The sequence below is a fragment of the Epinephelus fuscoguttatus genome, linkage group LG6, assembly GCF_011397635.1.
Source record: "Epinephelus fuscoguttatus linkage group LG6, E.fuscoguttatus.final_Chr_v1".
Taxonomy (NCBI): Eukaryota; Metazoa; Chordata; class Actinopteri; order Perciformes; family Serranidae; genus Epinephelus; species Epinephelus fuscoguttatus.
Window position 1 is genome coordinate 31,564,990 of NC_064757.1, and position 16,443 is coordinate 31,581,432.

At 42.1% G+C, this 16,443-nt stretch overlaps 1 protein-coding gene across 3 annotated transcripts; it reads right to left on the minus strand.

The window, feature by feature from the left end:
* Positions 1 to 429: 429 nt before the first annotated feature.
* Positions 430 to 16,228, minus strand: fahd2a (fumarylacetoacetate hydrolase domain containing 2A). Of its 3 annotated transcripts, none has more exons than XM_049578319.1 (8): positions 16,062 to 16,228; positions 14,516 to 14,784; positions 13,795 to 14,011; positions 6,304 to 6,363; positions 6,045 to 6,207; positions 3,890 to 3,998; positions 2,277 to 2,364; positions 430 to 552 (listed from the first exon to the last, which is right to left on the minus strand). In XM_049578319.1, the coding sequence occupies exons 2-8, from the start codon at positions 14,782 to 14,784 to the stop codon at positions 490 to 492; spliced, it is 969 nt and encodes a 322-aa protein (XP_049434276.1). In that variant the 5' UTR covers positions 16,062 to 16,228; the 3' UTR covers positions 430 to 489. The 3 variants fall into 3 exon arrangements, with proteins under 3 accessions (XP_049434276.1, XP_049434277.1, XP_049434278.1); XM_049578320.1 differs by lacking the exon at positions 16,062 to 16,228 and adding an exon at positions 15,920 to 16,051; XM_049578321.1 differs by lacking the exon at positions 16,062 to 16,228 and adding an exon at positions 15,670 to 15,691.
* Positions 16,229 to 16,443: the final 215 nt, after the last annotated feature.

A 16,443-nucleotide genomic window follows, 5' to 3' on the forward strand; every position in this document is an offset into this window, starting at 1 on the left:
GAACAACTTTAAAGACAGCATATTTTTTTATTTGAATAAATTCCTCCTTAAACTTTCTACAGAGGAAGTCTGTTTGAATCCTCTACGTTAGTCGAAAAGTTTTATATAAAATTTATCATGATGATGAAAACATAATTAGAAATACTTTCTAGTTTTTTACATATTGAAAAAAGTCAGGAGGTTCACAGTTTGTGCTCTGTAGCGTGAGTGGGAGGCTGCTGATAGAGGGGTATTTTTACAGCTAGTGACTAAATAACCGAGGTCAAGCTGCAAACAGCATGTTGAGTCATGTAATTATACTGTTTTTATGGAGTAAAAATACCATGTTTTCCTTCCTCACAATTACTGTAGTATCATAAATAAAACATTTATCAGGGAACCTTCACACATTTTAACACAAACAAAAAAAGACATCTTTTGGAAATTCAGTGTGTGAAGCAGTCGATCAGAAGTGCAGTTTATTTAACAGCTGATGTTTTTTTCGTCAGTTTAGACCACTTTGTTGATTATAGAGCCTAACTGGTCGATCTGGCACTCCACCACGTCTCCTTTCTGAAAGAAGAAACAGTAAAACTCTTAGTTAAAATACACCTTTACACCTTCTAATCTGAACCACTTCCTCGCCATCTATGAAAACACTATATTACAGACTACACAAAGTCCCTTTAACTCTGCACCACAGCATAAGAACATTACATACAGCCGTTAAAATGTAATGTTTTTGTGTCCAACAGAGCTTTCAGACCTAGAGTTGTCTTGCTTTGGTCTGAATCAGGGACTCATTTTGTTACAAAGTTGCATAATTGCCTAGAGTTGGTTCGTGTTCTCACGGTAGCATTTACAAGAGGACCAGATCAAATACCTTGTGTGAGAAAGTTGCTCTTGATTGGTCAGAATTTCCATGTGGGAAAAAATCCAGGAAGTAAACAAACCATTGAAGAAGAGTACACTTGCAAGATGAATGCAACACTTTCTAATGTCACAATGGAGGAACAACTATGCAGGTTGATTTTAGCGCTGCTCATCGTGGACTATATTGCTGTCATTGTTCATTTTAGTCAAACCATACAGTTTGAAATTGAACTAGAAAACAATGTTTTGATGCATTGGATGTGCTGAATGTGCATATTAAGGCAGTACAGGAGATTAATAATCCTCCAGGACTGTAACATGCTCATGTTAAGACCACCTCTTCAAGAAGGTCTCAGTCCAGTTGTTTCGGTGCGCACATGAGTGTGATTGCTGTGTTCACACCTGCCCAGACAAACCACACTTAGGGAGCAAAGCAACTTGAGTTTGATTGAACCGAACCAAACAGGGCAGGTGTAAAAACACCCTGAGTGACTAATGGAGACAACAATTTTTGAAATTGGTCCAGCATTGAGAGAGGGCTGCAGCCACAGTGTGGCCACTCTAGACATTTGTGTACCATCAGTTTACTTCCAGTGAACGTTCTTGTTTTTGCCACTGACAGGCTCAGATTATTATGTTAGATTATTATTGTCTGACAACATTATGGAAAGGATCCCTACAGAGATAGACATTCTTGTTTAAGAGTAAGATCCTTTCTGTTTAACCAGAAACAGCCCTGAAATCGTTTTTGGCCAACCCACCAGACTCCATTTAAATAAACAGTAATTTTAGTGTGTTTAGAGGCAGCATATTTTCACATCTAAATGCATGAATTAAGGGTTTATTTAAACCACACCTGAGTTTGTGATTGCTGGAGCAGTGTAAAGACAAACCAAGATGGTTTCTGTGAGTTTTGTTTTGCTTCTGATAACCTAAAATGTAGTGTGCTTTACAATGATTAAATTATTGTTTATTTAAATGGAGTCTGGTCGGTTTATTGATCGCAGGGTTTCAGGGCTGTTTCTGGTTTAACACAAAGAATCTTACTCTTTAAAAAACCGTTTATCTCTGTAGGGATCCTCTGCTTAATGTTGTAAGATGCTTAAATTAACAATCTGAGCCTGTCAGTGACAAAAAAAGCACTTTCAGTGAACTCACATTGATGGTGCACCATTGCTGATTACTGTTACATTGCAGCCTGTCACTCAGTACTCTGCCAGATTCAAAATTTGTTGTTCCCATTATTCACTTATACACTAAAACACAGGAAAATAGAGTCAAGGTTGAAAAACACCAAAGATCCCTTTTAAGTTCTTTTGAGTAAAGTCGAACTAGAGTTGACGTGCAGCGAAAGACACAACAACTTGTGCATACTAGCTCTTCATTTTTGTTTCATCTTTGTCAGTTTCCCCCAAATACCTCACCTTGAGAAAGACGGGTGGCTTTCTGAACACACCCACGCCTGGAGGAGTACCTGTCAGGAAAACATCTCCTGGAGTCAGTGTCACAAACCTGACAGGACAAACAAAACACAAAGTGAAGTTCACATTCAGGAGCAGGGAGGACCATGGCTGCGGAGAGTGCAGCGTGTAGAGTTGGTCAACAAATTTAAATCAGGCAAGGTCATGTAAAAGTATAACGTCCCCAAAGTATCCTCATGTATACGCAGATCCTATGAAAGGTGACGTGGGCTGCTGTTATGACACAATGACACAAGCAGTGTCACCAGGAAATCAGGCGAGGAAGGGAGAGGCTTTTCTGTCCAAGAATCTCAGATCAGATCAGAGAATGCTCCAGTTGGTCAGGGTGCCTTGAGGCAAAAGGGTGCCTGCCGTGGCTGATAAGCCTTAGTTGAAGCATGTAATTTCAGTTTCGAGTCCATAAAGAACGGAGGCCATTTGCTCACACGGCGTTCCTTTTTTTTTTTTTTTTTGGATTCGTTTCTGACATGATTTGCATAATTTCTTAAATGGAAATTCTGCACTCTCAGCTCCAGTTACTGAGGCAGAAAAGTTTATTATGCAAATCTGTGGAAAGTTGAAACACACAAAAAGACACCATCAGTGCACAGAAACCCCTTTTCCATCAGATCTATTCCGGTTTTTGACCAACAATAAATTAGTCCAGAACCTGAAAAGTAGCAGGTTTTCCTTGATCTGAAGCGCGAACCTGGCGACACCAGTGCGTGTCATAGGGTGTTTCTCAACGTCAAGGAAGGATCCTTAAATGGCTGAATTTCAAAGAGGCTACGTCATCAAATCCTGCCTAAGGACGGTTCCAATATCAAGGATCCTTCAAATTCTACCAAGGACGGAGGGTGTTTCTCAAAGTCAAGGAAGGATCCTCAAACAGCCAAATTTGAAGGATGCTTCGTCATAGACCCCCGCCGAAGGACTATTCCAATGTCAAGGATCCTTCTGAGTTTCACGAAGGACTGAGTCCTCCTTTCAGAGAAATTCCAAGGATGGAAGTGAAGGCGAGGCGTCTTCATTGAAACCTGTGCCAGCGGAACTCGGTAGGATTTAGATAAATGTGTCATTTATTTGGATTAATATCTTCAGGAGATTTTATTATACAACCATGAAATAAATACTGACAGAAACCTCATAAGTTACACTTTCCAATGTGTCCACTTCCAAATAATGAGATGAGAATGAGGATCCTTGACTTTGAGAAACCCATATTCTACAGGTTGGACAGAGGATGTAGAAGGCAACAATGGAGAAGTCGAGAGAGAAATCATAAAAGAGCGTGCAGTGGTCTCATTAACAACTGGTCTGTGCTTGTTTTGGGTAAAATCAAATACCTGTCCGGACAAAACAAAAGCTTGCAGATAATCAAATGTAATCCGTGATTATGCCACTTGTTTACTTCCGTTGTGCGACACTCTCCACTGATGACACATCCTCTATTACAATGGCTCCACACACAACTGGTGGAAACGTGGGCGTATTCATGTGACAGCACCAACGTTCCAGCAACCATGAACGGAAGCAGTTCAAGAACCAGAGCTAATTTGGGGTGAGAGTGGACTTACTTTGAAACCCAGGCGACCAGCGCCTCCGTCTTGAAGATCATCTGATCAGTGTTGCTGCTCTGGACTGTGTCTCCATTAACCAGGCAGCGGACGCTGAGGTTGTGAGGATCTGGAGAGAAAACGCCACCTTAATAATATATACTTAAAATAAACACTAGCACTTCGATTCACATTAATTCTGTTCATTAGGAACCATGCCACCTAATAATTGGTGATTGATTGCGCTATTTAAAGGCATATTTCAGCACTCTAAGTCTAGTTGCATATATCCATGTTCACTGCTGCTGCGAGATGCTTCAGATTGTGTCGAGACAAAGGAACACATCTTCCAGGACCGTGCAAATCTCTTTGCAGAGTGGTGAAGACAACATGTCTCCCTCCAGTGGTCAGTGTCTCTCTTCTGTGTTCTGCAAATTTTCTTTGGCCTCACACTTGAGAGCGAACCTTTTTTTTTTTTTTTTTTTTTTTAAATACTTCTCCACATTCACTCAACAAGTTTTAACATCCCATTCATTGTGTTCTGTGTAGTTTTATATCCACTACTGATGCCACTGAATGTAAGAGCTTGTTTGGTGTTTACTTCCTGCAGAAGCACCTCCACTTCAGAAATATTAGTTTGTTTCCGGTGCTCCGCCCTCTTTGGACTTTTGTCAACGCATTCTGGATCAAATTATCTCACCTTTTCTTTTCAGTTTCTGTGTGTGCATACAGCCCTGCAGTCTCATGTCCTTTTATAAGGATTTACAGGGTGTTTACCTGTTGTGATTAGGATCATCTCACATGAGATTTCAATTCATGAAGACAATGGGATTCATCATTAAAAGCACACAGGTAAGAACACTTGTGCAGTTTAAAAACACATCATGAATCTGATGTAGACATTTCTTAAAACCTTTCTTAAGAACAAATTTAACAAAAATTCAGGAAGCTATTGGTGAATGAGGTCCACTGTTACATTTGGCTGGAAAGTACTGAGAAATGTATAAATGTTGATTATAAACATTTTATTATACGTAAACCTCCGGTTCTTTATAGTATAAAAAGGTCTTAAAAAGTCTTAGATTTCATTTGGTGAACACTGCAGGAACTAAAAGTGGTTGTTATTATTTTTTATCTCCATACTAGGCGAGGTGCTCACGTTCCGAAAAGTCCATTTCATCACGGCCTTCTTGACTCGCTCTCAGTCTGGTCCCTCCCCTGGGACCACTTTGCCTTGCGAGACCCTAGTGGGGGATATTATCCCCAGACAACACAGCCGACAGGTTCACAGGGACACGTAAACCCCTCCACCACGTTAAGGTAGCGATTCTCAGAGGAGAATCCAGAGGGAGGTCGGAGTAGAGCCGCTGCTCCTTTGTGCCAAAAGGGGTCAGTTGAGTATGGAGCTTTATCCCTATCTTTATTCAAGAGAGTGGTCTATCAGTTTGAGAGCATTATTTATTGATTTCACGTTCAAAAACCCTGCCCTCGCACTCAAATAGCCTCTGCTTGCGTTTGGATCTAATCTGTTTCTGCTCAAACTGTGTGCTCGCACTCAGATACCATGTTGCTTGCACAGTTTTCCTGCTCGAGCTTCGGCTTTTCTCCTCGCTCTCAAACTGTTTCTGTGCGCTCGCGGAATTTCTGCTCTCAGATTTCTGCCCTGCACTTGGATTTTTTTGTGTAACAACCCTGTCAAAATTCCCTGACCAATAGAATGCCAGATTTACTGTTGACCAATGAAATGATCCCTGCCTCCTTGTGGGCGCGCTCGCTTTAGTTAGCTTTAGTTTAGGTTTAGCTAATACTAAAGCGAGCGCGCCCACAAGGAGGCAGGGATCATTTCATTGGTCAACAGTAAATCTGGCATTCTATTGGTTGGGGTGCTTTGCAAGGCCTGCAACCCCTGCGACCCGGCCCCGGATTAGAGCTTAGATCGGGCCCAAAAAATCCAGCCCGAGCCCGTGCAAGCCAAGCCCAGCCCGGCCTGTCCCTTTAACTGTAGCCTTAACAATATAAATGTCTCTTCTTTGAACAAACAGAACTGCAGCATGTTAACTCAGTGATGCTGCTGACGTTTAAAATTACAGATAATTGTTTGATTCACCAGATCGTCTTTAATTCCCCCTCTCTGTCTGCCTCGCTCTCCATGCTGTGGTTTCTCCTTCCCTCTCACCTTTCACAGCGTCCGTGGTCACTAAGGCAGGGCCGAGAGGACAGAAGCTGTCAAACGTTTTTCCCAGCAGCCACTGCTTCCCGTTGCGCTTCATCTGCCAGTCACGCGCACTGACGTCATTGGCCACGGTGAACCCGGCCACATAGGAGAGAGCGTCTTCCTCCTTATCCACGAGAGGAGGAAGTAGAAATGGAGTCAGAACAGTTGCTTCCTCAGCGGAGCATCAAAGTGTCATCAGAGGTGATGTCATAACGCTCACCTTGATGTGTTTTCCTCTTCGTCCAATCACAAAGGCCAGCTCCACCTCCCAGTCCACCTCCTGCAGTCAGACAAGAGATCAAGGACATACAACAGTGTCCTGATTATAAAGTACTCACCAATTCCAAGCAGGTTTTTGGCAAGGTGAGGCAGCTTTATATGTACAGCACATTTCATACACCAGGGCAATTCACAGTGCACAGAGCAATAAAAGATACAACATAATAAAGGATACAGTTTTCAGTCACTACAGGGTGGAGCAGGCAGTGTAAAAAAGAAATGTTTTCAGCTTTGACTTAAAGTGGTCAGAGTCGGGGCTTCTCTTACATCATCTGGGAACAAAATGCTGCTTCACCGTGTTTTGATCTGACTCTTGATAAGGTCAGTAGGCTGGTACCAAATGTCCTCAGGGTCCAAGAAGGTTCATGTGTCAGGAGCATGTCCGAGATATATTTGGGTTCTGAGCCACAGAGTGATTTATACACAAGCAGCAGGATTTTGAAATCAGTTCTCTGAGTGACAGATAACCAGTGTAAGGATTTTAAGACTGGAGTAATGTGGTCATATGTCCTAGTTTTTGTCAGGACCCGAGCAGCAGCGTTCTGTATAAGCTGAAGTTGACAAACAGCTTATATTGAAAGTCCTACAAACAGAGCATCGCAGCAATCTAATCTACTGGAAATAAAGCCATGGGTGAGCCTTTCAAGGTCTTGCTTTGACGTTATTCTCTAGCAATGTTTTTTAAATAGTGGTAGGCAGCTGATGTTATGGATTTGATGTGGCTGTGGAAATTTAAATCTGAGTCCATGATAACACCAAGGTTTTACTGTGTCACTCTTGAGGTGTTTTCATACTTGGCAGCATTGTTTTTGTTTCAGCATTTTTTGCACATATGTGAGCACTCCAAGAGAACTCAGACCCCTCTGAAGCAAACCGAACTTGGGTCACTTCAAGTTTGCGGTGTGGTTCACTTAACCTGCGTCTTGTGAACACAAAGTGCTCCAGGTTCACTTTGCTCTTTGCCATTGTATGTAGCCCCTTAGATAAGTGGTTCTCAACTGGTAGGTCACAGTCCAAAAGTGGGTTGCAAGTGATTTCCAAACGTGTCAAGTTTGTAAAAAAACACACTTTATATTTAAGTACAGTAAATTTCCAGCACAAAGCTTTTATTTTGAAGTGCCGTTTCCTGCTATAGAGTGAGTGATTAACTGAAAGCTAAACTAGTTCAATAACATGGCCAAACGCAAGTATGATGCTGAATACTGTGTGGACCTTGAACTAATGACTAAGGAGAAATCTGGACTCGTGGCTGGACCTTTTTGGAAACACTGCTCTAGATCACATGCTGTTGCACTGGGACGCTTGAAAAAACAGACGAAACCATGACAGCCTGTACACTTGCAAGGACGTAGGATGAGGAGTAGTTTGGTCCACAGAAGATACTGCACATCTCCAGATGTGGCATGTAGAATACATCAAATGGAGCACAGAAATGCACGAAAGCAAGAAGCTTCATAACCACGCTGTAGTGCCACATCAAAGTGAAAACAAAAATATATAAGCTATAGTGTGAACAGAAGGAGGACTGAGGCCACATCAAAGCTGAAGAAATTACAAAATTTCAAATGAACTGACAACTTGAACACAAAAAGTCCCATTTCTGTTGGTTTCGTCTGTTTTTCAGGCATCCCAGTGTAATAGAATGTGATCTTGAGGGTTAAATACAATGGAAAAGAGCAAAGGGAACCTGGAGAACTTTGCATTCACAAAGCACAAGTTAGGTGAACCGCACTTAGGACTTGAAGCAAACCGAAGTCAGACCACCTCCTGAGGTGATCTGAGCACAGTTTGCTTCAGAGGGGTCTCTTGGAGTGTTCACATATGTGCAAAAAATGCTGAGTCACAGCTCTGAGTCCACTTAGAGTGTGAAAACACCCTAAGTCGACTGAGATCGGTTTGTTTTAAAAGGACTATATGTGAAAACACCCTTATAAGACAGGATGCCTCAAGGTGAGAGCTGACACTCTCTTTCTTTCCATGGCCTAAAGACAATTCTGTCAGTCTTATCTCTGTTGAGTTGAAGAAAATTCTGTGACACAGACATTTTACAGGTCCCGTTTTTGTCTGTAGTGTCTTCACAAAATTAAATTTAAATTTAGTATACTCAAAGCAGTCAGTATGCATTTAAAAAAGCTCAGTGTTTGAGTGTGCTGTTGATGCAATGCACAGAGGAAACAGAGGCACTGCTCACACCTTCACAAAATTTAAATACACTGAACAAAAATATAAACACAACACTTTTGTTTTTGCTCCCATTTTTCATGAGCTGAACTCAAAGATCTAAAACATTTTCTAAACACACGAAAGACCATTTCCCTCAAATATTGTTCACAAATCTGTCTAAATCTGTGTTAGTGAGCACTTCTCCTTTGCCGAGATAATCCCTCCCACCTCACAGGTGTGGCATATCAAGATGCTGATTAGACAGCATGAATATTGCACAGGTGTGCCTTAGGCTGGCTACAATAAAAGGTCACTCTGAAATGTGCAGTTTTGCTTTATTGGGGGGGAGTCTGGGGGGGGGGTCAGAAAACCAGTCAGTATCTGGTATGACCACCATTTGCCTCACGCAGTGCAACACATCTCCTTCGCATATTGTTGATCAGGTTGTTGATTGTGGCCTGTCGAATGTTGGTCCACTCCTCTTCAATGGCTGTGCGAAGTTGCTGGATATTGGCAGGAACTGGAACATGCTGTCATATACGCCGATCCAGAGCATCCCAAACATGCTCAATGGGTGACATGTCCGGTGAGTATGCTGGCCATGCGAGAACTGGGATGTTTTCAGCTTCCAGGAATTGCGTACAGATCCTTGCAGCATGGGGCCGTGCATTATCATGCTGCAGCATGAGGTGATGGTCGTGGATGAATGGCACAACAATGGGCCTCAGGATCTCATCACGGATCTCTGTGCATTCAAAATGCCATCAATAAAATGCACCTGTGTTCGCTGGCCATAACATATGCCTGCCCATACCATAACCCCAACACCACCATGGGCCACTCGATCCACAACGTTGACATCAGCAAACCGCTCACCCACACGACACCACACACGCTGTCTCATCTGCCCTGAACAGTGAAAACCGGGATTCATCCGTGAAGAGAACACCTCTCCAACGTGCCAGACGCCATCGAATGTGAGCATTTGCCCACTCAAGTCGGTTACGACGACAAACTGCAGTCAGGTCGAGACCCCGATGAGGACGACGAGCATGCGGATGAGCTTCCCTGAGACGGTTTCTGACAGTTTGTGCAGAAATTCTTTGGTTATGCAAACCGATTGTTGCAGCAGCTGTCTGGGTGGCTGGTCTCAGACGATCTTGGAGGTGAACATGCTGGATGTGGAGGTCCTGGGCTGGTGTGGTTACACGTGGTCTGCGGTTGTGAGGCCGGAATTGCACGCTCCCTCAAAACTTGCGATATCTGTGGCATTGTGCTGTGTGATAAAACTGAACATTTTAGAGTGGTCTTTTATTGTGGCCAGCCTAAGGCACACCTGTGCAATATTCATGCTGTCTAATCAGCATCTTGATATGCCACACCTGTGAGGTGGGATGGATTATCTCGGCAAAGGAGAAGTGCTCACTAACAGATTTAGACAGATTTGTGAAAAATATTTGAGGGAAATGGTCTTTTGTATGTATAGAAAAAGTTTTAGATCTTTGAGTTCAGCTCATGAAAAATGGGAGCAAAAACAAAAGTGTTGCGTTTATATTTTTGTTCAGTGTATATTGCAAATGTTGGAACACAGAGTATTGAAGTAGTTAAGTTTAACCACGGCACCATGCGTACTGTATCATTTCCTGTCAGCATAAGCAGTAAAGTGTGTTGATTTTCTCTTCATTACCTACACACTGTGTATGATTAGTATATAGTATCAAAGTGGGGAACAGCGCAGCAGTCGTTCTCTTTAAATCAGCAAACCATGAAGACATGATAACATTTATTGTTGCATTCATTTCTTTCTACAATATACTAGAAAAAAAGATCTTAGACAAACAAATCTTCAAGAAGGACTGAAGTGACTGGATTTAATTATGGTGCAAATTAACTTGTTTCAGGAAGTTTCTTAAATGAAATAATTCCACTTGTCTTGGAGTGCTCGAGAGACGTGCTCAGCTCCTCCTGTGGATAAAGTTTTCACTTGTATACTAAGTACTAAAATCTCAGCTTAATTAGGTGTTGTTTTTTTTCTCCGGCTCAAATCTCTCCTGGTAACAAAACTAATTATTTTCATTTGCCCACACACTGTTAGGCACAATTACTCAGATTTAATTCACTTGCTTTTTCAAATGTTACACTCAGTGTGAAAAGTCCTGGGGTCGCCTTTGAGCCCAAAGTACATTTTCAGCTCAGTGTAAAATCTCTTCTTACTGAGGAACACTGTGAAACTTAGATGCCAACTTTAACCATAATATTTGAGGAAAGTAATTCATGCTTTTACTTCATTTCATTTATTTATACAGGGAAGGAATTAAAAGTAACATTGGGTGTGTTACAGTTTTCAGCAATCTTAAGTGCTCTATGGTAGGCAACTGGACTTGCTTAAGTTTCTTGAGGACATTTCGTCTCTCATCCAAGAGGCCTCTTCAGTTCTAACAGACTGGTGTGGAGTCAGGCTTTAAACTCAGTGTGGGTGTGAACCCTTACAGAGTCATTAAGGTCACATATCGTTGACCCACCCGCCCGTCGTGTGTGTCATTAGGGTTAGATCAGGGGTAGGCAACCTGTGGCTCCGGAGCCACATGTGGCTCTTCAGCCCCTGTCCAGTGGCTCCTTGAGCCTTTGAGAAAAGAAGTCTATGGAAATTCCTTCTATGAATCCAAATGTTGCTGAACCTCGATAGCAGTGGCTGGTTAGCTATGGATGGCAAATCCAAAAAAGTAAATTGAATAAAATAGAGAATGTAGTAGTGCGTGGACAGATTTGTTTGCTCTCACTGCCTGCTCTGCAAAATTTAAGTACCAGATAATTATTCATAGTGCCTTACACAGTGGCCACCTTGTGGTAAAACATATTAACAAATGCTTATTTAGACCATAAGTATACGCTAATTTAGACTTAATAGGCTATTTACCTTGATTATAAGGCTCAAACATGTTTTGCGGCTCCACACAGATTTTTTCAAATTATTTTTGGTCAAAAATGGCTCTTTTAATGGCAAAGGTTGCAGACCCCTGGGTTAGATGGATCCAGGTGTGACTGGATGTTAAGTCGTCTGGGGAGGGATCCTGAGACTGCATTGAAGGTGGATGATAAGTGGTGTCGTAGGCCACCTCCTCTGCTTAACGATGGCCTCTTGGATGAAAGGCGAAACATCTTCAGGACACTTCAGCAAGTCCAGTTGCCTACGATATAGCGCTACCATGACCTGGATGACTGAGAATCTTCACCGACAGTTTTCAGCAGGTTGTACAAGTCATGAAGAACAATGGAGAAGTGAAATAGGACAGTCTGTGAATGGGACACCCTGATAAGCGATCTAAAGCTTGAGAATAGGGGCCCAGACTTGATGCATATTGTATTTTAAAATATGTTCACTGACACGCAGTCGTCGTTAATGAGAAAAATAACGTGCATGTAAAATACTGTAACATTTACAACCTACAGAACTAACCAAAAACCACACTACTCTAATGCTAAACATTGGTGTCATAGGTAGGTCATTTTGCAGCACATAAAAACAAAACCACATCACAACACAAACTGAAAATAACCAACAGAGACAAGACAACCACAAAACATAAACAGCTATAGAGACATTACAAAGGAGAGGACTTAAAAAGGAGCTACGCCCATTTTCAAAATTCTTAAATGTTATTCCGATGATCTAAGACATTCATTCATTTTCCGTAACCGCTTTTCCTGTTAGGGGTCACGGAGGGGCTGGAGACTATCCCAGCTGACATTACACTCTCCACTACACTCAGGTCACCAGACAACCATTCACACTCACGAACAATTTAGAGTCACAAATTAACCTGCATGTCTTTGGGCTGTGGGAGGAAGCTGGAGTACCCAGAGAAAATGGAGAAAACACGCAAAGTCCCTGGCTCAAACCAGGAACCCTCTTGCTGTGAGACAACAATGCTAACCACTGCACCACCATGCTGCCTTAAGTCAGTTCTAAGACAGTCCAAACATACTAGTAAACATGGACAACTCTCCCAAATCCAAAAACTAGAGTGCTAAAACTCAAATTAGTGATGTCACAGGGTATAAAGTCTGGAGCTGCTCCATAGACAACGGATTGGTAAAGATGTCATAGATGACACTGAGGGCACCCGGGGCGTGTTGTGAGTATATGGGTTCATTTTGTGTTTCAGAACTGAGCCCACTACAGCAGAATAAAGTTCATTTGAGTATAAAAAGAAAAACATTATGTGGGTCCACAAAATCAGTCTCCCATTCATTGTCTATGGAGCAGCTTTAGACTTAATACTCTATGACATCACAATTTTGAGACTTCTCTGGTGTCTGGTTTTAACAGAGTGCAGCTCATGTTCACAAATACTGGTCGAACTTTTCTCAGCCATGGAAATCATTTCGGTGGTGTTACCCTTTTAGGTAAATGAGCAAGATGGTGTATGAGATTTGAATCAGCGTGTCCTTCCATTTAATACTGTTTGTATGCCTGTTTGAAGTGTGTAATAGAGGTTACTGCTCCATAATACAGAATCTTGTTGCAGATTTTAGTGTAAGTGTGAAAAAATGATGTCTGACTGTAATTGTTTGTGTGAGGCAGTGCTGGAATGAGTGTAATGGAAACTGATTAAGGAGTAAGTGTAGGAGTGGAGTTATTGTTTTGGATCTTGGCTGGGTTATTCATGTAGTTCTTAAAAGTCAGGATGCAGAGGTGACTCCACGGGGGAGGGTTCCCATGGATCTGTTGTATAGTTTTACTACAGGGTCAATGGATTCCTTTGTGGTGAGGGACCAACTTTGGAGACAGTAGGATGAAAGAATGATTGCATTAAGACGTGTCCGAGACAGTTAGGGGTGAGATACGGTCTGATCTTTTTATAGATATACAGTTTCTGGTTGAGCTTCTTTGTTTAGCCTCGAGTACTGCAACGCAGCGTTCAACTGCCTGAACAAATCTTCTCCATCTCGACGGCAGCTACTCTAAAACTTTGCAGGAAAGTAGATCACACATAACACCAGGTTTAGCTTCTTTCCACTGACTCCCTGACACTTGTAGGATTGATTTTAAAATTGTACTCTTGACACAGAGGGCACCACATTAGATGTAATGTCCTCCTCTGGCCACCAGGTGGAGCCTCAGATCTTCAGGGCAGAGTCAGAAAACTAAAGGTCCCCTTAACAACCTCCCACAATGTCTCAGAGAAACCAAATCAATCCACATTTTTTCTCCCTGTAAAACACTCGGTCACCTCTTGTTCGGATAGTGACATATAGATAAAGTTACCTGACTCTCTGAGGGCAGGACGATGTCATCGTACGGGCCGGTGATGGCGCTGGGGAATTTGCTGAAGATGATGGGCTCTTTGGGGATCGGGGCGTTCTGCTCCAGGCAGTGGTCGCGGTAGTTCATGCCCACACACACCACCTTCTCTGGGGCCAACACAGGAGACAGCAGCTGGATGTCTGATCGCTCCACCACACACTGACCGGACGACAAGGCTCTGAGGAAGAGGAGGAGGATGATGAGGAGTTAGCAAGGAAGACAGAGAGAGGAAGATGATGATGATGATGATGAGGAAGATAAAGTTGTTAAAAGATGCTAATTTCAGAAAAAAATTTAAGAAGATGCTGTTTCCCCACAAAGATGTTTTTAATGATTTAGGAGGAAGATTTTCATCAAGAGGATTTTGTTAATTAAGGAAAGAGATGATGATTTGAGAAGAGACAGTTTAAATGAGGAGGACAGATCTTGATTTCCCATCTGTGTTTTATGATGAGCGTGACTTATGATTAAACAAGAAAAGGTTGCTGATTTATAAACATGGTGATGATATAAGAAGAGAAGATGAAGTATGAAAATGATTAAACAAGAAGTTTGAGGAGGAGAAGACAATGACTGAGGAAGAATTAAAGCATAATTAACAAAGATGATGACTGAGGACAAAGAGGACAGTGATTTTGGAGCTAATGCACAATAACAATGAGATGATGAATGTGTTTGTCACCTCTGTGCACACTCCAGACCCTTGTCTCCCAGCTCCAGCAGCTCTCTCATCGTCGAGGGCATGGAGGGGTCAAACGCCTTCAGATCCACCACGCCGTGCCCTCCGTCACCTTGCTCCACTCCCACTCTGATGCCTCCTGCATCACCATGGCGATGAAACTGCACCAGACGCATCGCTGCACCGCTCAGGCCTCGATTCTGTGGGTTCGTCGTGTGTCTCCTTTGAGAGAGTAAACTCCTGAAGATGCAGGAGCGAAGAGGAAGTCTCATCTGTCGAGGACACAGGAAAGGAAAGAGAGGAGAGGAGAGCAGATGAGCAGAGACAACAGAAATCAAACAAGCAGCAACTTAGATTTATTTCTCAGAGGGTGTCTGACAGACTTAAATAGATTATCATCCTCATTGTTTTTGTCTTACTGTCAACACGTCACACCTGAGCCTTCACATGTTGAGAGACAAAATCTAAATAGAGTGCAGCACCATTGCACAAATCAAAACCTCCTTTAATTACTCTATTTTTTTCAGTAAATCAATTCATTTTTAATCTGTTACACATGAAAAACATTGAAACGTGACCAATACAGTTTCCAGAACACAAATAAATTTAGAAATGTATTTTAAAAATAGCAAAGCAGCAAAACCTCACATCTAAGATGCTGCAACCAGAGAGAGTTTTGCGTTTTTGTTTGATAAATTAGTGATTATCAGATAATATCACTGGTCACAAATCAATCAACTGATGGATTTGCTGACTAATCATTTGAACTCTGGACCTGCTGTGAAATTATTGACCTTTCCTTGTCTTTACACACCACACTGGACAGAGGCAGCTGAAAACTCTCATAGGTTTAGATTTTGGGGGGGACGCAGGGGACACGTTCCTCTCAGTATTTAAAACATGCATCTTTTCCCACCACTAGAAACATAGATGTAGCAGAGGACTTCAATTTGATTAAAGTAGTTCCACTGTAAATTGATGCAGAAAAGGCACAAATAGGTGCATGACAATTCACCAAACTGTAGGAAATTGAGTGTTTGGTGCTAAAATTTTCCTATGGGAGGACCCTCAACCCCCTGATTCATATGTGTGACCCACAATATTGAAACAAAACCTACTGACACAAATACTTGTCTGTTAAAATTTCAGAAATGTACCTAAATTTTCTGACTTCTACTGCTGAAGCAGAAGTTGTAAACTTTCTGTTCCTGAACTGGACTCTGCACCCAGACTAGTCTGTCAAGAAGAGGCTGCCATTAGGTCAGATACAAATCATATCAGCACGTCTGCCACACTGCACATTGATCATTACCTGCTATCTCATGATAATAGAGCTGTAAATCATACCCACGACAGTAAAAACATGAACACAGCTGCTGCAGCAGCAGCGGGTTAACTTCTGCCTACCTGCAGCTCCAGCTGAAGCTCTGCAGTGTGATTTTTAACCACGGCAAAATCACATTTGCAGAGGACTTTGACACTGTTGTCTGCTACTGTATAACCTGCTACTTCTACTCTGCCCTTTGTACTGTCTGTGGTTCATACTCACCTCTTCGATTCTGCTCAGAAAACGCCACTTTTAACTACTTCCGGTTAGTGTTTGTAGTTCTTGAGGTCAGTCCTGTCAAAAGAGAGATGAAGTTAGCGACGGAAGCTAGCGACGAGTGTAGCACTTATTGTCTTTAAATCGTGTCATTAAGTATTGTTATATTGGTCATATAATTATCTAAATTCTAATTTTCGCGTTTGTTGAATTAGCTCTGGAAACTACAACTCCCTGCTGTAGCCGTAAATGCGCCTTCATGTACAGTTGGAACTTTTGTGTACATTCCACAACTACCGTAAATATTATAAACATCTACACGTATATACAGACACAGATTCACAGTGCAGGTAAATTACTTTAATGGAAACCAAAATGTAACGATTTA

What these genes read in the sequence shown, in the direction of transcription:
- fahd2a (XM_049578319.1), bottom strand. Translation starts at nt 14,784, where the DNA reads ATGAGACTTCCTCTTCGCTCCTGCATCTTCAGGAGTTTACTCTCTCAA. An exon ending in TCCTGCCCTCAGAGAGTCAG is followed by an intron (nt 6,364 to 13,794) that starts GTAACTTTATCT and finishes GTCTGACTGCAG; the next exon opens with GAGGTGGACTGGGAGGTGGA. An exon ending in GACCACGGACGCTGTGAAAG is followed by an intron (nt 3,999 to 6,044) that starts GTGAGAGGGAAG and finishes TTTTCTCTCCAG; the next exon opens with ATCCTCACAACCTCAGCGTC.